Source organism: Macaca thibetana, chromosome 19, assembly GCF_024542745.1.
Source record: "Macaca thibetana thibetana isolate TM-01 chromosome 19, ASM2454274v1, whole genome shotgun sequence".
Lineage (NCBI taxonomy): Eukaryota > Metazoa > Chordata > Mammalia > Primates > Cercopithecidae > Macaca > Macaca thibetana.
The window spans coordinates 38,438,004-38,460,270 of record NC_065596.1 but is presented as its reverse complement, the minus strand read 5'-3'; the positions used below and the strand labels follow the sequence as shown (position 1 = coordinate 38,460,270).

The 22,267-nt window shown below is 46.2% G+C and overlaps 4 protein-coding genes across 4 annotated transcripts in view; 2 read left to right on the top strand and 2 right to left on the bottom strand.

Annotated features, from left to right (window-relative positions):
- The window catches only part of ERVK3-1 (endogenous retrovirus group K3 member 1), a 226,536-nt gene that overhangs the window by 122,660 nt on the left and 81,609 nt on the right, over window positions 1-22,267 (bottom strand). The window lies entirely within an intron of this gene.
- Window positions 1-22,267, top strand: part of ZSCAN18 (zinc finger and SCAN domain containing 18) — a 407,087-nt gene that overhangs the window by 305,514 nt on the left and 79,306 nt on the right. The window lies entirely within an intron of this gene.
- Window positions 3,681-21,822, bottom strand: LOC126941871 (uncharacterized). The gene is made up of 2 exons (XM_050768698.1): window positions 21,368-21,822; window positions 3,681-4,734 (listed from the first exon to the last, which is right to left on the bottom strand). The coding sequence occupies exons 1-2, from the start codon at window positions 21,820-21,822 to the stop codon at window positions 4,680-4,682; spliced, it is 510 nt and encodes a 169-aa protein (XP_050624655.1). The 3' UTR covers window positions 3,681-4,679.
- Window positions 21,513-22,267, top strand: part of ZNF329 (zinc finger protein 329) — a 38,315-nt gene continuing 37,560 nt past the window's right edge. The window contains exon 1 of the mRNA XM_050768645.1: window positions 21,513-22,185. The gene's annotated coding sequence lies outside the window, so the exon portion shown is untranslated. The remainder of the gene's footprint in view (window positions 22,186-22,267) is intronic.

The following is a 22,267-nucleotide window of genomic DNA, read 5'->3' as shown; positions in this document are numbered from 1 at the left end:
AGCCCAAGTGATCCTCCCACCTTAGTCTCTCAAATAGCTGGGACTACAGGACAGGTGCACGCCACCATACCTGGCTGACCTTTTTTTTTTTTTTTTTTTTTTGGAGACAGAGTCTTGCTCTGTTGCCCAGGCTGGAGTGAGGTGGCACAATCTCGGCTCACTGCAACCTCCGCCTCCTGGGTTCAAGTGATTATCCTGCCTCAGCTGCCCAAGTAGCTTGGACCACAGGCGTGCACCACTATGCCTGGCTAATTTTTGTATTTTTAGTAGAGACAGGGTTTCACTGTGTTAGCCAGCCTGGTCTCGAACTCCTGACCTCAGGCAGTCCGCCCGCCTCAGCCTCCCAAAGTGCCAAGATTATAGGCATGAGCCACCCCGCCCGGCCTCTTTTGTATTTTTCTGTAGAGACAGAAACCTCACCGTGTTGCCCAGGCTGGTGGAAATTATTCTAATGATTTCTTTCTATTTATGTGGTATAGGATAAAACCTGATTTTTGATTAAAAGAATTTGTTTTTGATACAGGGTCTTGTTCTGTCACCCAGGCTGGAAAGCAGTCATGGCTTACTGCTGGCCCAACCTCCTGGGCTCAAGTGTTCTTCCCATATCAGCTTTCCAAGTAGCTAGGACTGACTACTGGTGTGCATCACCACACCTGGCTAATTTTTAACAAATATTTGTGTAGAGATGAGATCTCAGTGTGTTGCCAGGGCTGGTCTTGAATTCCTGGGCTCAAGCAATGCTCCTGCCTCGGCCTCCCAAAGTGCTGGGATTGCAGGTGTGAGCCACCATGACTGGCCAAAGATGTTTTGTTTTGAGACGGAGTCTCGCTCTTTCACTCAGGCTGGAGAGCAGTGGCGCGATTTTGGCTCAACTGCAACCTCTGCCTTCCGCGTTCAAGCGATTCTCCCTGCCTCAGCCTCCTGAGTAGCTGGGATTACAGGGCGTGCCACCATGCCTGGCTAATTTTTGTATTTTTAGTAGAGATGGGGATTTGCCATGTTGGCCAGGCTGGTCTCAAACTCTTGACCTCAGGTGATACGCCTATCTCGGCCCCCCAAAGTACTGGGATTACAGGCATGAGCCACCGCACCCAACATAAAGATGGTTTTAAATAAGTATATTATTGAAGATTGATTTATGAGAGCCATTTTAATTCAACTTTTAATAATTGCATACTCTTTTCCTGTTTAGCAAATTAAATATGCTGTTTCTTGTAATTTGTAAAAAAAAAAAAAAAGACTTCTGAAGAAATGTTAACTATTAAACATGTAAAATGTTGAAAAAATGTTATTCATCATTGTTGGATTTAGACAGTGCCTTGATTGCTTGTTCAAAACCTTCTGGGCCAGATGTATTTTGTAATTCACAATCATTTGGATTTTAGTAGGATGGTAATGTATTTACACCATACAGTATATAAATCCCTAAGAGGTTTGGGGTAGCATCTGACCATCAAACACATGAGTATATCTGTAGCAAAATACGAGAATATTTACACTAGGTAGCAGAGAGACAAAATATAAATAGCCTTGTTCATATAAATTTTGCAGACTCATAACAGGGAGAAATTTTCTGTTAGAAAATATCTGGAATTTTGAATTGCACAGAAGGCATTATGGATCATAAGTGAAAATGCGTGTTTTAGAAATAGTAGTTATTTCATTCAATTGCAAAGTTTAATTTTTACTTTTTCTCTCTTAATATAGTCCACATAGGGCCAGGTGCGGTGGCTCACACCTGTAATCCCATCACTTTGGGAGGCTGAGGTGTGTGGATCACCTGAGGTCAGGAGTTCGAGACCGACCTGGCCAACATGGTGAAACCCTGTCTGTACTACAGGGGGCTCCATCTCAAATAAATATATATATATTCCACATAGTCAGACATAGGTTTATTGAGATACTGAGTTATTTAAATATATTAATATTCTTCTATATGCTTTTTTTTTTTTTGAGATGGAGTTTCGCTCTTGTTGCCGAGGCTGGAGTGCAATGGCACTGCAACCTCCACCTCCGCCTCCCAGGTTCTAGTGATTCTCCTGCGTCATTCTCCGTAATAGCTGGGATTACAGGCAGATGCCATGACGTCCAGCTAATTTTTGTATTTTTAGTAGAGACGGGGTTTCACCATGTTGGTCAGGCTGGTTTCGAACTTCTGACCTCAGGTGATCTGCCCATTTCGGCCTCCCAAAGTGCTAGCATTACAGGAATGAGCCACTGCCCCAGCCCCATATGCTTTTTTAAATCAATGGTCTTCTATTGGTTCAAATTAAGCAACATATGACTAAGAATAAAATATGTAAAGCTATAAGTTGGCCCAAACGATTATGACAGCTGGACCATTATGGCATCTGGTGGTGTTCAACTGAGTCCTAAACCAGCTGTGCAACTGAATCCTGGACCCAGGATTTGATTTCCACTCATCATTCTCTGTCTCTCTTTCATCACACACAGCATCTCAAATCGTTCCATGTAAAGGGGGACACATTTTAAAATCGTTTTTAAAAAGAAGAAAGATGTGTCTTTCTGTCTTTGAAGTGTGAGCATTGAGGACACCTCTGTGAACTCCTGAGAGCTTGGGAACGTATTGTAAAAATTAATGTGCATTTGAACTATAAATTATTAGTATCATAGCTTTGTTCCCAGAAGAGAGGCTCTTTGGTTACCGCCGCTCATTCATTCTTTGCCTGTTTTCCCCAACATCAAAAGTAAGCTCACCATCAGGATGATCCACACTGGACATAGCACATGGGGGAAAGGCTAAGACTTTGGGCTCTGAGCAGAGGCTGATCACAAACAACCTCCAGAAAATGACCTGCCTCGAAGAGGAATGCAGGAAGTCCACAGAATGCTGGACAAACCAGTGAGGCAGGTTTGGAATAATCTAGTACACACGTTTGCACCCTGTATCTGTTAAGGCATGTTTGGTTGGAAATAAATAAAAACCCAAATAACCAACACCGTTTTCTCACAAAGAAAATCTGCAAGTATAGGTCTTTCCTGGTGCTAGTTAAGCTGCCCACTGAAGTCACAGAGGAGGAGGCTCACTCTTTCCCTCTTGCTGTCCTTAGTGTGGGGCATCTTTTCTTTAGGCCAGTAGGATGTAGACAAGGAACAAGCCAGCCACACACCTCCTGCTGGTCCTGAACACAACCCATCTCAATATTTCTCTGCCTTGGGAATAGACCTTTTTTTTCTCTGATGAGAACTGACTCCCATCTTTCTTGAGACTTTTTCTTATTTACTCCTCTGTTCAACAACCATGGAGGATACACACATCGAAAATGAAAGAAATCTGCTCTCAGCAGTATTGAACATTTTCCAGATATTCTTGTTACTACAAATAAAGTATGAGACCAGGCTCATACTTACAATCCCAGCACTTTGGGATGCCAAAGCAGGAGGATCACCTGAGCTCAGAAGTTCAAGACCAACCTGAGCAACATAGCAAAACGTCGTCTGTATTAAAAAAGCAAAAAACTTAGCTGGGTGTGTTGGCACACTCCTATAGTCTTAGCTACACAGGAGGCTGAAGTAGGAGGATCTTGAGCTAAGGAAGTTGAAGCTGCAGTGAGCCCTGATTATGCCACTGCACTCCAGCCTGGGTGACAGAGCTTGACCTTGTCTTAATAAATAAATCAATTTGATATGAAATAGACCTAAGTGCTGTAATAATTGGGAAAGGAAACCTAAAAATGCATTTATTAACATTAACATACTTTAAAAACCCAATTGAAAAATTAAAAAATCAAGATTACAATAAGCCAGGCAGAATAAAAAAGATGGACAAATCAACACCATAAAGCAATGCACAAAATCTATACCTGCAATGGGTATATTGAAACGGAGGTTCCTTTCACAATAGAATCATAAAAACATAAAATGTCTGAAATTAGTTTGCTGGGAAATGTGAAGATAAGTTTTGGAAGAATTACAAGTAAACTTACATAAATGAAAATGCTTATCAAGTTCGAGGATGGATGGCCAAAGAGTAAAGTGTCAGTTACCCAAATTCATCACTAGATACGATGAAAGAGCGCATAGGATTACAACAGAGCCTTTTGGGAGGCTTGACCCTTGAACTTTCGTTTCTGCTTCTCCCTCCTCCAGTGTGAGAGAAAGAACTGATTGCTATTCTTCACATAACCAATTGGCTTCAAACTCATCTTAAGGAGAAACACCTGCAGAAATGACTGGTTCAGGCATGTTCTTTGCTTTTGCCAAAATTTAGACTTCAGATCCATCAATAGCATACAGTTCTTATCACAGAGCTCTTTAGGGGCCATGGCGAGGGAATCATTTTGTGGTTCAGCAGGTTGACACAATTTATTTTGAATGGAAGTGTGTGATTCTGGGCACCTATTTTCACGCAGAGAGGACCCATGCCACACTCTATGAAGAACAGAGAAAGAGAGAGAGACAGCACCCGTATCTGCATGGATCTCTTTGAGTCCACCACATCCCAGAGGGTGCTTCCATGTCACATCCTTGGACCTGTGGAATATCTTCTTTCCATTGTTGCAGCCCCTTGGCTGTGCCTCTGAGGCTACCAGGCCCTTCCTTCTGACTGTAGTGGCCTCTGCTCTGCATGAGATGTCTGCCTTACAGGAAGTGTCTCTGAGTCAGGGCAGCAGGGGCCATCCTGAGCCGGCAGAACTGGTTACCTGTGATGGCTGCTTCTAGGAGACCCCAAACCGTGGCTCAGCAAGACCAAACGAGAATTGAGAGCGGAAGCTGGTGGAGAGCAAGAAAGGGCTATCATGTAAGGTGTAGTTTTGGCAGAAGTGACACTACACCACCATTCATTATCTTCAATTTCACTGACTGGACACAGTGGCTCACATCTGTAATCCCAGTACTTTGGGAGGCTGAGGTGGGTGGACTGCTTGAGGTCAAGAGTTTGAGACCAGCCTGGCTGATATGGCAAAAACCTGTCTCTACTAAAAATACAAAAATTAGCCAGGTGTGGTGATGTATGCCTGTAATCCCAGCTTCTTGGGAGGCTGAGGCATAAGAATTAATTGAACCCAGGAGGCAGAGGTTGTAGTGAGCTGAGATCATACCACTGCACTGCAGCCTGGATGACAAAGCAAGACTCTGACTCAAAAAAAAAAGTTGTTTTTTTTTTCATTAAGTCCAGGCTGGGCGCAGTGGCTCATGCCTGTAAGCCCAACACTGTGAGGCCAAGATGGGAGGATCGCTTGAGCCCAGGAGTTCAAGACCAGCCTGAGCAACATATTTGCCCAGTTGTTTGTGTGAGATTCCATCTCTACGAAAACAAACAAAAACACGAGTTGCGCATGGTGGTGTATACCTGTAATCCCAGGTACTCAGGAGGCTGAGGTGGGAGGCTCGCCTGAGCCTAGGAAGTCGAGGCTGTAATCGCACCACTGCACTCCAGCCTGGGCAACAGAGCAAGAGACCCTGTCTCAGCACAAACAAAAATAAAAGTCACAAAACAAAAAATGTAATTAAATCCAGATGTAAGGGCTTCTAGGGCTGACTCCTGGGCTCAAGTATGAGCTGTATGAGCTGTAGCCAGGCACTGTCCATCCTTTAACTCAGCCCTCCCCAGTGTATGGCCTTGGTTTTTTCGGAGGCACACATCTTTGCAGTCTTAAGATGGTGATTGCAGTTCCAAGTCTAGCATGTAGCCATGCAACATTTGGCTAAAGAAGGTGGCATCAGGAAGTGTATTTGTTTTCTATTGCCACTGTAACAAATTACCAAAACTTTGTGTCTTAAAACAACAACAAATTTGTTGGCTCACAGCTCTGGAAGTCAGAAGTCCAAAATGGGTCTTACTAGGCTAAAATGTCAGCAGGACTGTGGTCCTTCTGGGGGGTCTAGGAGAGAATCCATTTCTTGGCTTTTTCCAGCTTCTAGAGACTACCTGCACTCCTTGGCTTATGGCCCCTTCCTGCATTTTTAAAGGCAGCAGTGTAGCTTCTTCAAATCTCTCATTCCATTATCACATCATCTACTCTGATTCCTGCTTCAAGTTATACAAAGACATTTTATTAAATAGGGCCCACCCCAAGTAATCCAGAATAATCTACCCATCTCAAGAATCTGGCCAGGCATGGTGGCTCATACCTGTAATCCCAACAATTTGGGAGGCTGAGGCAGGAAGATCGCTTGGGTCAAGGAGTTCGAGACCGGTCTGGGCAACAGAGCAAGACCCCTGTCTTAACAACAGCAACAAAAATAGCTGGGTGTGGTGGCATGCACCTGTGGACCCAGCTACTCAGGAAGCTGAGGCAGGAATATCGCTTGAGCCCAGGAGTTCCAGGCTACAGTGAGCCATGATCACACCACTGCACTCCAGCCTGGATGACAGAGTGAGACCCTGTCTCTAAAACAAACAAAAACAGATCCTTAGTGGCATCTTCAGTGTCCCCTTTGCCATGCGAAGGTAACATATGTATAGGTTCCAGGGTTTGGAATGTGGACATCTCTGAAGGAAAGGGGGCATTACTCTCCCTACCAAAAAGAAGTAATACAACATTTTGGCTGGGCGCGGCAGCTCATTCCTGTAATCCCAGCACTTTGGGAGGCTGAGACAGGTGGATTACAAGGTCAGGCATTCAAGACCAGCCCGGTCAACACAGTGAAACCCCATCTCTACTAAAAATACAAAAAATTAGCTGGGCATGGTGGCGGGCAGCTGTAGTTTCTCAGCTACTCGGGAGGCTGAGGCAGGAGAATCGCTTGAACCGGGAGGTGGAGGTTTCAGTGAGCCGAGATCACACCACTGCACTCCAGCCTGGGCAACAGAGCTAGACTTATTCTCAAAAAAAAAAAAAAAAAAAAAAAAAAAAAAAAAAAAAAAAAAAGAAGTAATACAAAATTTTCAGAAGACTTCTCTGTTGTTGACTTGCTCTGACCCTGTTAGCCAGGATTAACACATGCATCCATGTCCTGGCTGTGAGAAAAGCTGGAAAAGAGTGTAGCTGGTTTTTTTGTCATCCATAGAAGGCACCAGACTATGCTGCAATGAAGGTGGGTGGCACAGCCACAGTAGCTGGCACAAAAGTCAGCTTGGGTGGAGCCCATCTACCCCAGAGACCTCTCCTCACATTAAGTTATAAGGCCACAAACCAGATCTGGGCGGAAGTTTCTGGACTTGCTGCCAGCAAAGATCTGGAACTGAGGGTCAACAGCTCATGCCTGCAATCCCAGCACTTTAGGAGGCTGAGGCAGGAGGATCACGTGAGACCAGGAGTTAAAGACCAGCCTGGGCAACGTAGTGAGACTCCATCTCTACCAAAAAAATAAAAAAATTAGCTGGGCATGGTGACATGTGCCTGTAATCCCAGCTACTCAGGAGGCTTAGGTGGGAGGATTTCTCGAACCCGGGAGATTAAGACTGCAGTGAGTTATGATCAGGCCACTGCACTCCAGCCTGGGCAACAGAGTAAGACCCTGTCTAAAAAACAAAAAACAAAACAAAACAAAAAATCTGGAACTGAGTGAAGTCCCAATATCCAGGGAGCAGCTAGCTACCAGGACATGGGGACCCTGGTGTAGGATTGAATGGGGTGCTGGAAGGGAAAGATGGCATTCCACTGAGGTAAGGGAGAAGTGTGAGCTCTCCCTTGGGTATAGGAGGGAATCCAGAATTTCAAAACACGAGAGAGAGAGAGAGAGAGAGAGAAGAGACAGAGACAGACAGAGACAGAAAGAGACTGAGAAATTAAGAGAAAAGTCTTCATGTGAGGCTGTGCGGTGGCTCACGTCTGTAATCCCAGCACTTTGGGAGGCCAAGGCAGGCGAATCACCTGAGGTCGGGAGTTTGAGATCAGCCTGACCAACATGGAGAAACCCCGTCTCTACTAAAAATACAAAATTAGCCGGGCGTGGTGGCACATGCCTGTAATCCCAGCTCCTCGGGAGGCTGAGCAGGAGAATCGCTTGAACCCAGGAAACAGAGGTTGTGGTGAGCTGAGATCGTGCCATTGCACTTTAGCCTGGGCAACAAGAGTGAAATGCCATCTCAAAAAAAGAAAAAAAAAAAAGATTCATTTATGAGACCTTTCCACTCATCCCTTTCCTCAAATACACCCCAGAGCATCCTCAGAACACCCCAGATACCCTTTTGGGCAGCTATGGGTGAAGTTGCCCGTCAATCTCAGCTCCAGGGGATGGGCCACTGACCTCATTCTGTCTCCGTTGCTGCAGTGATTAATCCACGGACATCGAAGCACTGGTCCAAGCCAGTCAGTGCAAGGCACCCTCCTGTCCATGACAAGTGTCAAAGCAATGAACATGAACGGAGAGTGAAGCCCAGGACTTTGATTAAAAGGAGAGTGTGTTAGGCTGAAAAATGGCCCCCAAAGATGTCAGGTCCAAATTCTGGGAACCTATGAATGTTGCCTTATATAGGGACAGGGGCTGCATATGTATTTAAAGATCTTGAGAGGGGAGATGATCCTGGATTGTGCATGTAATCACATGTATCTTTACAAGAGGGAGGCAGAGACAGATGAGACCGCACATACGCAGAAAAGGAGAAGGTGATGGGACTGTGGAGGCGGACACCAGAGTTGTGCAGCCACAAGTCAAAACATGCCAGCAGGCCAGGTGTGGTGACTCACGCTTGTAATCCCAGCACTTTGGGTGGCCGAGGCAGGAGGATCACCTGAAGTCAGGAGTCTGAGACCAGCCTGGCCAACATGATGAAACCCCGTCTCTACTAAAAATACAAAAGCTGGCTGGGCACAGTGGCCCACGCCTATAATCCCAGCACTTTGGGAGGCTGAGGTGGGTGAATCACAAGGTCAGGAGTTCAAGACCAGCCCGGCCAACATGGTGAAACCGCATCTCTACTAAAAACACAAAAATTAGCCAGGCATGGTGTCAGGTGCCTGTAATCCCAGCTACTCGGGAGGCTGAGGCAGAGAATTGCTTGAAGCTGGGAGACAGAGGTTGCAGTGAGCCGATATCATGCCACTGCACTCCAGCCTGGGTGACAGAGTGAGACTCCCTCTCAAAAAAATAAAATAAAAATAGGCCAGGCGTGGTACCTCACACTTGTAATCCCAGCATTTTGGGAGTCCAAGGCGGATGGATCACGAGGTCTGGAGTTCGAGACCAGCCTGGCCAATATGGTGAAACCCAGTCTCTACTAAAAATTTAAAAATTAGCTGGGCATGGTGTTGTGCGCCTGTAACCCCAGTCACTGGGGAGGCTGAGGCAGGAGAATGGCTTGAACCCAGGAGGCAGAGGTTGCAGTGAGCCGAGATTGTGCTACTGCACTCCAGCCTGGGTGATGGAGCAAGACTCTGTCTCAAAAAATAAATAAATAATAAAATTAAATTAAAAATACAAATACAAAAATTACCTGGGTTTGGTGGCATGTGCATGTCATGCCAGCTACTTGGGAGGCTGAGGCAGGAGAATTGCTTGAACCTGGGAGGTGGAGATTGCAGTGAGCCAAGATCACGCCACTGCACTCCAGCCTGGGCAACAGAGTAAGACTCTGTCTCAGAAAAAAAAAAAAAAAGGAAAAAGCCAGCAGCCACCATAAGCTGGAAGAAGCAAGGAATGAATTATCTCCTGGAGCCTCCAAGGGAAGTACAACCTGTCCAACAGCTTGATTTTGGCCCAGGTATGGATTTCATGCTTCTGGCCTTCAGAAATGAGAGAATCTATTTGTCTTATTTTAATATTTATTTTATCTCTTGTTTTAAGACACTGAGTTTGTAGTGATTTGTTACAGTGGTGATAGGAAACTAATACAGAAAACAAAGCCCAGTCTCTTGAAAGAAGCCGAGCCACATTGGCCGGGCGCAGTGGCTTACGCCTGTAATCCCAGCACTTTGGGCAGCCAAGCCGGGTGGATCACCTGAGGTCAGAAGTTCAAGACCAGCCTGGTCAACATGGTGAAACCCTGTCTCCACTAAATAGACAAAAATTAGCCAAGCGTGGTGGTGGGTGCCTGTAATCCCAGCTACTCAGGAGGCTGAGACAGGAGAATCACTTGAACCCGGGAGGCAGAAGTTGCAGTGAGCCGAGATCGTGCCATTGCGCTCCAGCCTGGGTAACAAGAGTGAAACTTCGTTCCAAAAAAAAAGAAGAAGCAGCTGAGCCATATTGCTGTCAATGGGAGCCAATTTAAGAATAATCAATATTGCAGACCGCTGATGGGAAAGGTGGAAGGAAACTAAGTATTTGAAGACATTGTTGAACTGCTGGATCATACTGATCCTGAAGCTATTCTGGCTGTCTAACTCTCCAGGCATGTGAATAAAAATTATCTGATGAGGTGGGCTAGTTGCTACCAGCCCAGCAAGCATCCTGACTCATAGCACAGCAGCGGCAGATTCATTTGCTTTATCTTTTTTTTTGAGACTGTTTAAAATGGTAGCATAAGTCCTTTGGATCCCATCATCCCATCAGCTTGATATAGGTCTCTCTCTCTCTCTGTCTCTGTCTCTGTCTCTGTCTTTCTTTCCAGACGGACTCTCGCTCTGTCACCAGGCTGGAGTGCAGTGGCGCAATATCGGTTCAGTGCAACCTCCGCCTCCTGGGTTCAGGTGATTCTCCTGCCTCAGCCTCCCAAGTACCTGGGACTTCAGGCGCTCGCCACCACGCCCAGCTCATTTTTGTATTTTTAGTAGAGACAAGGTTTCACCATGTTGGCCAGGATGATCTCCAGCTCTTGATCTCATGATCCACCCACCTCGGCCTCCCAAAGTGCTGGGATTACAGGCGTGAGCCACTGCACCCGGCCAGCTTGCATATAGTTTTAAAACTGTTATTTATTTATTTTTGAGACAGAGTCTCGCTCTGTCTCCCAGGCTGGAGTGCAGTGGCACGATCTCAGCTCACTGCAACCTTCACCTCCTGGATTAAAGCGATTCTCCTGCCTCAGCCTCTGAGTAGCTGGGACTACAGGCATGGGCCGTCTCGCCTGGTTAATTTGTGTATTTTTTAGTAGAGACGGGGTTTCACCGTGTTGGCCAGGATGGTCTTGATCTCCTGACCTTGTGATCCGCCCATCTCAGCCTCCCAAAGTGCTGAGATTACAGGCACGAGTAACCACACCCGGCTGTTTTAAAACTTTTAAAATTAAAGTTTAGTCCAGGCATGGCGACTCACACCTGTAATCCCAGCACTTTGGGAGGTCAAGGCATTAGGATCACTTGAGGTCAAGAGTTCCAGACCAGCCTGGCCAACATGGTGAAACGCTGTCTACTAAAAATACAAAAACTAGCCAGGTGTGGTGGTACTTGCCTGTAATCCCAGCTCCTCAGGTGGTTGAGGCAGGAGAATCACTTAAACCTAGGAGGCAGAGGCTAGAGTGAGCAGAGATCACACGACTGCACTCCAGCCTGGGCAACAGAGTGAGACTGTGTCTCAAAACATTAATTAAATTAAAGTTTATATGTAAACTTTATATACGTAAACTATATAAACTTTAAACATATATATACATATATATAGGCATAAAGTACAAATTGTCACAGTTTGATGAGATTTTTTATGTATGTCTAAATATATAAATATTTAATACCCATATATAAAAATCCATCACACAGGTCAACAGAAAATATCTTTCCAAAACCCTGTACCACTTCCTGGTTAATATCTCCCAGAGTTAACTACTATCCTGATTATCATCATAAGTTTTTTTCTGTCCTCAAACTTCCTATCAATGGAATCATATAGTCTATGGTTTTCTGTGTCTGGCTTCTTCCAGTCAGCACAATGTGTTTGAGAGTCATGTAAGTTGCTGCATGTATCAGTAGTTCATGTTTGGTAAACTGCTGAGTAGAATTCCACTATGGATGGACCACAGTTTGTCCATTTTATTATTGATGGACTGCTGGGCTGTATCCAGTTTTGGCCGTTTATGACTAATGCTTCTACGAACGTCCTTTTAGATGTCTTTTGGGGACATGGCTCATACTTCCATTGTGAGAAATTACTATTATGTTCTCTTGGGCAATTTTTCCAGAAAGAATACAAATGTTGAATGCTAACAGGTCTGTAGTGCTTACTCTCTCCTCATATATGTGAATGATATATTTGCTGAGCATCAAATCCTGAAATCAGAGTCTTTTTGTTTCTGGAATCTTCACTTATCTTCTGATGTCCAGGGTTTCAGAAGAGAAACCAATGCTGCTTATCTCCTGTGCCCTTTGTAAGAGATTTTCAATGAAAGTTGTGAAGTTTGCACTAGTTTTGGAGTATGGGTACTTCACCAGGCTACGATGTCTTTTTAACCCCGCCAAGACACTGGACATGCCCTTAGAAATGTGAACATACATACAACTTTTTCTTTTTTTTTGAGACGGAGTTTTGCTCTTGTCACCCAGGCTGGAGTGCAATGGCACAATCTCGGCTCACTGCAACCTTCGCCTCCTGGGATCAACGGATTCTCCTGCCTCGGCCTCCAGAGTAGCTAGGATTACAGGCATGTGCCACCACACCCACCTAATTTTTGTATTTTTAGTAGAGACAGGGTTTCACCATGTTGGCCAGGTTTGTTTCAAACTCCTGACCTCAGGTGATCCTCCTGCCTCGGCCTCCCAAAGTGCTGGGATTACAGGTGTGAGCCACTGTGCCCGGCCAACATACAACTCTTTATGATGCCTCTATTTAAGTAAGTAGCAGAATGCCATTGGCAAAGTATTGGCAAGTTAGTATAAAGCTCTCTGATTTGTTTGGAGTGATAATATTTGGATTATGCAGGAAAAAAACTGATAGCATATCCTTTAGCCCTCATCTAGGACTATCATAAAATCATACACATAATGACACCCATGACGCTAAAAGGTGTATGATTTCTGCACCACTCTTCAAGGTTGGTGGTTCTTCTATTCATATGTGATGTAGAAAAATAGAAAAGCTGTTGCCATTGATAACATTTACATGTGATTACCTATGACAACCATTTCTCTTCTTTTTTCATTTTTTAGACAGGGTCTCATTTAGTCACCCAGGCTGGAGTGCAGTGGAACCATCTCAGCTCACTGTAGCCTTGACCTCCTCAAGCAATCATCACTTCCCAAGTAGCTGGGACTACAGGAATGCACCACCACGCACAGCTAATTTTTGTATTTTTATTAGAGATGGGGTTTCTCCATGTTGCACAGGCTAGTCCTGGACTCCTGAGCTCAAGTGATCCACCTGCCTTGCCCTCCGAAAGTGCTGGGATTACAGGTGTGAGCCACCGTGCCCAGCCGTGATTATCTATGGCAACCTTTTTTTTTTTTTTTTTGAGATGGAGTCTCGCTCTGTCGCCCAGGCTGAAGTGCAGTGGTGTGATCTCGGTTCACTGCAACCTCCACATCCTGGGTTCAGCTATTCTGCCTTAGCCTCCTAAGTAGCTGGGATTACAGGCATATGGCAGACATTTCTTTTTCTTTTTCTTTTTCTTTTGAAATGGAGTCTCGCTCTGTCCCCCAGGCTGGAGTGCAGTGGCGCGATCTTGGCTCACTGCAGGCTACGCCTCCCAAGTTCACACCATTCTCCTGCCTCAGCTTCCCAAGCAGCTGGGACTACAGGCGCCCGCCACCACACCTGGCTAATTTTTTTTGTATTTTTAGTAGAGACGGGGTTTCACCTTGTTAGCCAGGATGGTCTTGATCTCCTGACCTTGTGATCCACCCGCCTCGGCCTTCCAAATGCTGGGATTACAGGCGTGAACCACTGAGCCCGGCCGTGTATATGACAGACATTTCTATGAGACATTGTTTATCAGGCCTAGGCCCTGAGTCCCCATCAAATGGGTGTTTCTATGGCAAATTAGGGACATATGTAGAGTAGAACTTATCCCTGCTGATCTGTGGCTGCAGGGAGTCACAAGTTTGCAGTCTGGTTACATTCAGGTACTTAAGAGTTAAAAAACAGATGGTGGCTTTTGCCTCCTTTATAATTTATCCCTGATGTCAAATAAAATGGAATTCCAACCAATAGCTTTTCCACATTGATTTTTTTTCAATGAGTTTTTCTAATTTGTATGAATTTCCTGGTGTCAAATAAGGTAAAAGCCACGGTTGAAAGGTTGCCAACACTGACTACATTCACAGTGTTCTCCAGTATGAGTCCTCTTATGTTCAATAATATGAGAAAAACTCCCAAATGCTCTTCACGCAAATTACATGTATGGGGTTTTCCTCAGTATGAGTCCTCTGATGTCACATCATAAGGGCTAGGCTGCATCTGAAGCCTTTCTCATGATGACTATATCCATCGCTTTGCTCTCCAGTGTGTCTTCCGTGATTTTTGAGTAGTAGAGGAGCAAAGTGTAAAACCTTTCCCTGAATGATCACCTTCATAAGGTGTCTCTATAGATTCTTACCTATAGGGTAAAACTGTTCACTTCTTTAGAAGAATTTCCTAAATTCACGGCAAATATATAATTTCCCACAAGTATAAATTGTCTCATATTGAATAAGGTATAATTTGTGTCTACAGCCTTTGCTACAGCGATTACATTTATAGTACTGTTCTCCTGTATAAGTTCTGAAACATACTGAAAGAAATACTTCTCCATAAAGACTCTCCAACACTCAACACCTTTGTAAGGTCTATTCACTGAGAGAGTTTACTCATACGCCACTGGGGTTGAGCTCTGTTTAAAGACTTATCTACACATATTACATTTATATGGTCTCTCTCCAGTATGACTTCTCTGATGTCAGAAAGTATTTACCATAAACAGGGATTTCTCACAATTCAGAACATCTGTAGGGCTTGTCACCTGTGTGAGTGCTCTCAAACCAAAGATGAGAGGAGCTCTGAATAGACTTTCCCACATTCCTTACATTCAACTGAACTCTCTCTAACCTGAATTCTCTTACATTGACTGAGGCTTGTGCTACACTTAAAAAATTTACTACGTATATTTCATATATAAGGCTTTTCTGCACTGAACTATTTGCAAGTCTAAGAAGTTGAGTGTTTTGACCAAAAGCATCCCCAAAATCATGATTTTCAGGGGTTTTTCCCTGTGCATTTATGGTTTATTAAATCTGAACTTTGTTTTACAATGAATCATGTATGTAGTGGTGTTTGCTGCTAAGAATATTGATTGGTGGGCTTGGCACGGTCGCTCACACCTGTAATCCCAACACTTTGGGAGGCCAAGGCGGGTGGATCACAAGGTCAGGAGTTCAAGACCAGCCTGGCCAAGATGGTGACACTTCCATCTCTCCTAAAAATACAAAAATTAGCCAGGCGTGGTGGCAGGTGCCTGTAATCCCAGCTACTTGAGAGGCTGAGGCAGAGAATTGCTTGAACCCAGGAGGTGGAGGTTGCAGTGAGCCAAGAACATGCCACTGCACTCCAGCTTGGGTGACAGAGTGAGACTCTGTCTCAAAAAACAACAAAGCTGGGTGCAGTGGCTCACGCCTGTAATCCCAGCACTTTGAGAGGCCGAGGCGGGCGGATCACGAGGTCAGGAGATGGAGACCATCCTGGCTAACATGGTGAAACCCTGTCTCTACTAAAAATACAAAAAATTAGTCGGGCTTGGTGGCGGGTGCCTGTAGTCCCAGCTACTCAGGAGGCTGAGGCAGGAGAATGGCGTGAACCCAGGAGGCGGAGCTTGCAGTTAGCCGAGATTGCGCCACTGCACTCCAGCCTGGGTGACAGAGTGAGACTCCATCTCAAAAACAAAACAAAACAAAATGAAACAAAACAAAACAGAATATTGTTTAGTGGAAGAAGGCTTGAATTCTACTTGACATTAGCTGCGCATTTCTTATTCTTGCAGCCTCCCTCCCGAATCAGTGTTGCTCAAGCATCATTTGTTCCACCCATCCCTCCTAGTCTTCCTTCTGCTTCTCTAAGTGGACCTTACAGTCCTGGTTTCTTCCAAATGTGAAGAAATGAAGTTCATTCTTTGTGAATCTTTCCATTTTCAGGATGGCATTTTTGTTGTTGTTGTTGTTGTTTTTGGTTTTGTTTGTTTGTTTTTGAGACGGAGTCTTGCTCTGTCACCCAGGCTGTAGTGCAGTGGCGCAATCTCGGCTCACTGCAACCTCTGCCTCCTGGGTTCAAACAATTCTCCTGCCTCAGCCTCCCAAGTAGCTGGGATTACGGCACACACCACCATGCCCAGCTAAGTTTTGTATATGTGTGTGTGTGTATATATATATATATATATTTTTTTTTTTAGTAGAGACGGGGTTTCACCATGTTGGCCAAGCTGGTCTCAAACTCCTGACCTTGTGATCCACCCACCTCACCCTCCCAAAGTGCTGGGATTACAGGCATGAGCCACCATGCCTGGCCTGGCATATGGTTTTAAGATAAATGTCTTCCTTCCTGGTTATCTCTTTACTTTTGATGATAGTTTCACAATCTGGAAAAGAATCAGATAAATTTTTACACTTCTACAATTGTTTATTGAACAAATAAATTATGGCTTGTTCAGTCTATTTAAAAACCATAATTTTAAGAGCTGGAGAGAAAATGCTGGGATTAAGCAGATCCAAAGCATGTGGATTGGTTTCCAAATCTGTCTTGCCAGGAGTGATTGAGCAAATAAGAATAAACCCAGTCTCTCCAGGTGGCTGATGAGAAAACAGATCAATATCTGCTACTAGTCACTCCTCACTCTCTTTTCTTGTCTTATCTTTTTTTTTTTTTTTTGAGATGGAGTCTTGCTCTGTCGCCCAGGCTGGAGTGCAGTGGCATGATTTTGGCTCACTGCAAGCTCCGCCTCCCGGGTTCACACCATTCTCCTGCCTCAGTCTCCTGAGTAGCTGGAACTACAGGCGCCCGCCACCACGCCTGGCTAATTTTTTGTATTTTTAGTAGAGACAGGGCTTCACTGTGTTAGTCAGAATGGTCTCAATCTCCTGACCTCGTGATCTGCCCACCTCGGCCTCCCAAAGTGCTGGGATTACAGGTGTGAGCCACCACACCCGGCCCCTGTTTTTGGTTTTGTTTTTGTGACAGGGTCTCACTCTGTTGCCCAGGCTGGAGTGCAATGACACAGTCTTGGTCACTGCAACCTCTGCTTCCAGGGTTCAAATGATTCTCCTGCCTCAGCCTCCCGAGTAGCTGGAATTACAGGAGAGCACCACCATGCTTTGCTAATTTGTTTTAGTAGAGATGGGGTTTTATCATGTTGGCCAGGCTGGTCTTGAGCCACTGCACCCGGCCTAAGCTGCTATGTTTTGGGGTAATTTCTTACAAAGCAGTGGATAATTAACACAGAACCTCTCCCTGTTCCTTGCCTTGGGACTAAAACACATGAGACTAGCTTTAACAAACAGGATGTTAGCTCATGTGGTGTGAATAGAGGTGTGAGGTATGCCCCCCAATAAACCTTTTGCAGTTCCAACTCCATCTCAGTATCTACTGATCCTTAACTGTGACGCCTGGAGAAGCCAGACAGAAAAAAACCAGAGGAAAAGGAAGCCAGGGAGCTGTTACATAAAACTTAATGTGCAGCTGTGAGACAGACTCCAGCACAGACATGGGTGAACTATATGAAGTGGCCAGTCTCCTCAACAATTGGGTAGCTAATGAACAGACTTACAGGACATGTGCCAATTTGCTGGTTATTAAGAACATGCAGGCCGGGCGCGGTGGCTCAAGCCTGTAATCCCAGCACTTTGGGAGGCCAAGACGGGCGGATCACGAGGTCAGGAGATTGAGACCACCCTGGCTAACACGGTGAAGCCCCTTCTCTACTAAAAAATACAATAAAACTAGCCGGGCGAGGTGGCAGGCGCCTGTAGTCCCAGCTACTTGGGAGGCTGAGGCAGGAGAATGGCGTAAACCCGGCAGGAGAAGCTTGCAGTGAGCTGAGATCCGGCAACTGCACTCCAGCCTGGGCGACAGAGCGAGACGCCGTCTCAAAAAAAAAAAAAAAAAAAAAAAAGAAGACGAACATGTAAGTTAGGCCAGGCGTGGTGGCTCAAGCCTGTAATTCCAGCACTTTGCAAGGCTGAGGCAGACAGATCACCTGAGGTCAGGAGTTTGAGACCAGCCTGGCCAGTATGGAGAAACTCTGTCTCTACTTAAAAAAAAAAAAAAATTAGCCGGGCATGGTGGCGTGAACCTGTAATCCCAACTACTAGGGAGGCTGAGACAGGAGAATCACTTGAACCTGGGAGGCGGAGGTTGCAGTGAGCCAAGATTGTGCCACTGCACTCCAGCCTGGGCGACACAGCAAGCCTCCATCTCAAACAAACAAACAAACCATGCAATTTAAATGAACAATACATTTCAATTTCTGGGTTGTATACTGTGACAGAAAAAATTCTATGATGGTACCTGTGGCACTTCCTATTGTGACACTATGATTAGTTTAGGTTATCTGGCAAAGCTGAGGGATTTTGCAGATGTTCCAAAACAGTTGAAAGTCTTTGAAACAGGGCTTGGCCGATGGTAGTGGCTCACACCTGTAATCCCAATACTTTGGTAGGCTGAGGCCAGTGGATCACTTAAGGCCAGAAGTTTGAGACCAGCCCGGGCAACATAGTGAGGACTGGTCTCCACTTTTTTTTTTTTTTTTTTTTTTTGAGACAGAATCTCATTCTGTCACCCAGGCTGGAGTGCAATGGTGCAATCTCGGCTCACTGCAACCTCCACCTCCTGGGTTCAAGTGATTCTCCTGCCTCAGCCTCCCGAGTAACTGGGACTATAGGTGCATACTACCATGCCCGGCTAAACAAAAAAATTTTTTTTAATTAGCCAGGCATGGTGGTGTGTATGCCTGTAATCCCAGCTATTTGAGATGCTGAGGCAGGAGGAATGCTTGAGCCCAGGAAGTTGAGGCTGTAGTAAAGTATGATTGCGCCACTGCAGTCCAGCCTGGATGACAAAGTATGGTGAGGTTCTGTCTAAATAAATAAATGAGAAGGCTTAGTTACCGACTCTTGCTGGTGGCCTGAAGAAAGGAACCTACTGTGAGCTCTACAGCTGCAAAGAAATGGATTCAGCCAACTGAATGAACGTGAAAGTAGATTCTTCTACAATCAAGTCTACAGATGTGAATGTAGCCAGCTGATAGCTAGATTGCTACTTCTGGAGATCCTAAACAGAGGGCCCAGTTAAGCTATGCCCAGACTCTTGACTCACAAGAACAGTGAGATAATAAATACATGTGGTTTTTCCCGGGAGGTGGAGCTTGCAGTGAACCGAGATGGTGCCACTGCACTCCAGCCTGGGCAACACAGCGAGACTCTGTTTCCAAAAAAGAGCAGAAAAAAATGTGGTTTTTAAGCTGTTAATTTTGTGGTAAGATGTTACACAAAGACAGAAAACAGGCCAGGCATGGTGGCTCACGCCTGTAATCCTAGCACTTTGGGAGGCTGAGGCGGGTGGATCACGAGGTCAGGAGTTCGAGACCAACCTGGCCAATATGGCGAAACTCTGTATCCACTAAAAATACAAAAAATAGCTGGGTGTGGTGGTGCATGCCTGTAGTCCCAGCTACTCAGGAGGCTGAGGCAGGAGAATCGCTTGAACCCAGGAGGTGAAGGTTTCAGTGAGCCAAGATCGTGCCACTACATTCCAGCCTGGGTGACAGAGCAAGACTCCATCTCAAAAAAACAAAACAAAAAACCAGAAAACAATAGAGACATGCAAAGCTTAGAGAACATGAGTCTCTGCTGGGTGAACGTGGGTGGCAGTGACCTTCTCACACTGATGGTAGAAGACGTATGAAAGGAAATTTCATAGTATATGACTAAAACTATTTTAAATGTTTATGCCATTCTTTCTAGCTTCTAGGAATTGTACTTGTAGCAGTTCTTCCAAAATGTGCTTCAGTAATTAAACAGTGGATTTGCATTGAAGGTTTACCATGCAGAGCACACAGGTATTAGCTAATGCAGTCCTCATACAGCAATGTATGTTATACTCTGCTCTGATGGTTAAATGACAAAGTTTTAGAGAAATGAAATCTTTTGACTCAGTTTATGCAACTAGAAAGCATATGTGCTAATAAGCAGATGCTAATTGGCTTGAATCCATTAGTCACTCTTTTTTTGTTTGTTTGTTTTCTCTTGTGAGACAGGGTCTCACTCTGTCACTCAGGCTGAAGTGTAATCACAGCTCACTGCAGCATTGATCTCCTGTGCTCCAGTGATTCTCCTGCCTCACCCTCTCAAAGTGTGGGATTACAAGCATGAGCCTCCACGGCTGGCCCATAGTCACTCAGTCCCCTGTTTAATTACTATCGAAATAAATGCAATAATGGATACTTGGCTCAAGCATATATTGTTGAATATTAATTATCTAACCCAGGGGCTGGATACGGGGTGTTCACACAATTCTTTTTTTTTTTTTCTTGTGAGACAGAGTCTCACTCTGTCATCCAGGCTAGAGTGCAGTGGTACAATCATGCCTCAACATCCCAGGGCTCAGGGGATTCTCCTGCCTCAGTCTCCTGAGTAGCTGGGACTACAGGTGCGTGCCACAAAGCCCGGTTAATTAAAAAAAATTTTTTTTTTTAGAAATGAGGTCTCACTACGTTGCCCAGACTGTTCTCGAACTCCTGAGCTCAAGCGACCCTCCCTTCCCAGCCTCCCAAAGTGCAGAAAGCACAGGTGTGAGCCACTGGGCCGGGCCCACACAATTGTTTCAAATTTTCTGCCTGTTTGAAAATGTTCTTAATACAATGTTGGAGTAAGGTAAATGCAATATTTATTTTGCAGTTCTTACCTCTTTGGCTGAGGGAATTGCTTGCTCCTCAGAGACTCTTTCTTTCTCTTTTCTTCCTTCCTTCCTTCCTCCCTCTCTTTCTCCCTTTCTCCCTTTCTTTCGCGACTGAGTTTCACTCTTGTTGCCCAGGCTGGAGCGCAATGGCACGATTTCGGCTCACCGCAACCTCCGCCTCCCGAGTTCAAGCGATTCTCTTGTCTCAGCCTTCCTGAGTAGCTGGGACTACAGGTGCCCGCCACCACGCCCGGCTAATTTTTTGTATTTTTGGTAGAGACTATTTTTTGTATTTTTAGTAGTTTCACCATGTTGGCCAGGCTACTCTTGAACTCCTGACCTCAGGCGATCCGCCCGCCTCGGCCTCCCAAAGTGCTGGGATTACAGGCGCGAGCCACCGCGCCCGGCCCTCCTCAGGGAGTTTCTAAACTGTCAGTAAGCCACTGGTTTTCCCTGTATTCATAAAAAAACTGACAGGAACGCCCAGGATCCTAAAGTGAGCTTCAGTCTCAAGATAGTCAGCGACCGCCCTCCGGGCCAGCGTCGGGGCCTTGAGGGGCCTCTGGAAAGTGAATCACAGGGAGCATCTCGGGGTTTCAGGATTTTGGCTGTCCGCTGCCCAAGCCTTGGCATCACGGGCGTTTTTCCCTCTCACGTTCAGGTCCCTTCAAGGTCGGCGCCAGGTATCCTCCCAGAACACGGGCACACAGCCACGCCCAGGACCCCCACTGCCTACCTGCTGCCGCTAGAGGGCGCCATCGTCGCGGCTAACGCAACCTGAGGAAGGAAGCGGTGGAGCACTACATCGCGGGGTTTTCTGGGAGATGGAGGCGGTGGAAGCATACGCATGCGCAGCGACTGCGCCGCAGTGGGCGCGCATGTGCAGCGGAGGGTCCGGCGTCCGCCTTGGCGGAGGGGCGTGATGACCCGGAGTCTCCAAGCCACCGCAGAGTAGTGCGGGGCCGGGGGCTCTAAGGGGTAGCCGCAACCTGGACAGCCCGGGACACAGCTGCGGGTTCCGGCCAACAGGCCCGGAGTCGCGGCCTCGGCTCCGCTGTGGGTGCACGGGCTGGGGCTGCGGCGACTCCTGTGCGCTCCGCGTCTGCGGCTGGTAGGAATGGGGATCGTCCCCAAATCCCGCCTTCCGGGCAGGGCCTCCCCTGCCAGCGATCCTGCCCACAGTCCAAGCATCCTCCTCGCTTCTCGTGGACTGCGGTGTCAGCCGCCCGAGCCGGTCCCCGGACACCTGGCCAGGTGACGGCCCCCAACCTCCGCCTGGCGGGGGGTGGTCTGCGAGTCCCCCTCATCCCCGGCAGACGTTCCCGAGCTCCGGAGGGAAAAAAGGACGAGGAAGGGGCTGCTTATGAGTCTGTCGGTGTTGATTTAGTAGTTGTGGAATGTGAGCCCTGGGGAAATAAGTGGAAGAGGCATGGACCGTGTGGCTCCACTGGGGCGTTCGCGAATGCCTCCTGGAGGAGGAGACCAACCAGAAAGAAGAGGCAGCGTCCAGCAACTGGACAAAGGCCAGAGGGCCTTTCTGGCAAGAGGACTGGGGTGAGCAGAAGCTGATCCGGCTCTTTATCCCTGGGCGCAAGTGCCGTGTGGCATAGGTCAGTGAAGGCCTGAAAGGGGTGTT

Bases quoted from the DNA above. Each gene is read 5' to 3' on its own strand.
- LOC126941871 (XM_050768698.1), bottom strand. From the start codon at position 21,822: ATGCTTGGACTGTGGGCAGGATCGCTGGCAGGGGAGGCCCTGCCCGGA. The intron at 4,735-21,367 runs GTAGGCAGTGGG...GCTCTCCACCAG, and splicing joins GCGCCCTCTAGCGGCAGCAG to CTTCCGCTCTCAATTCTCGT.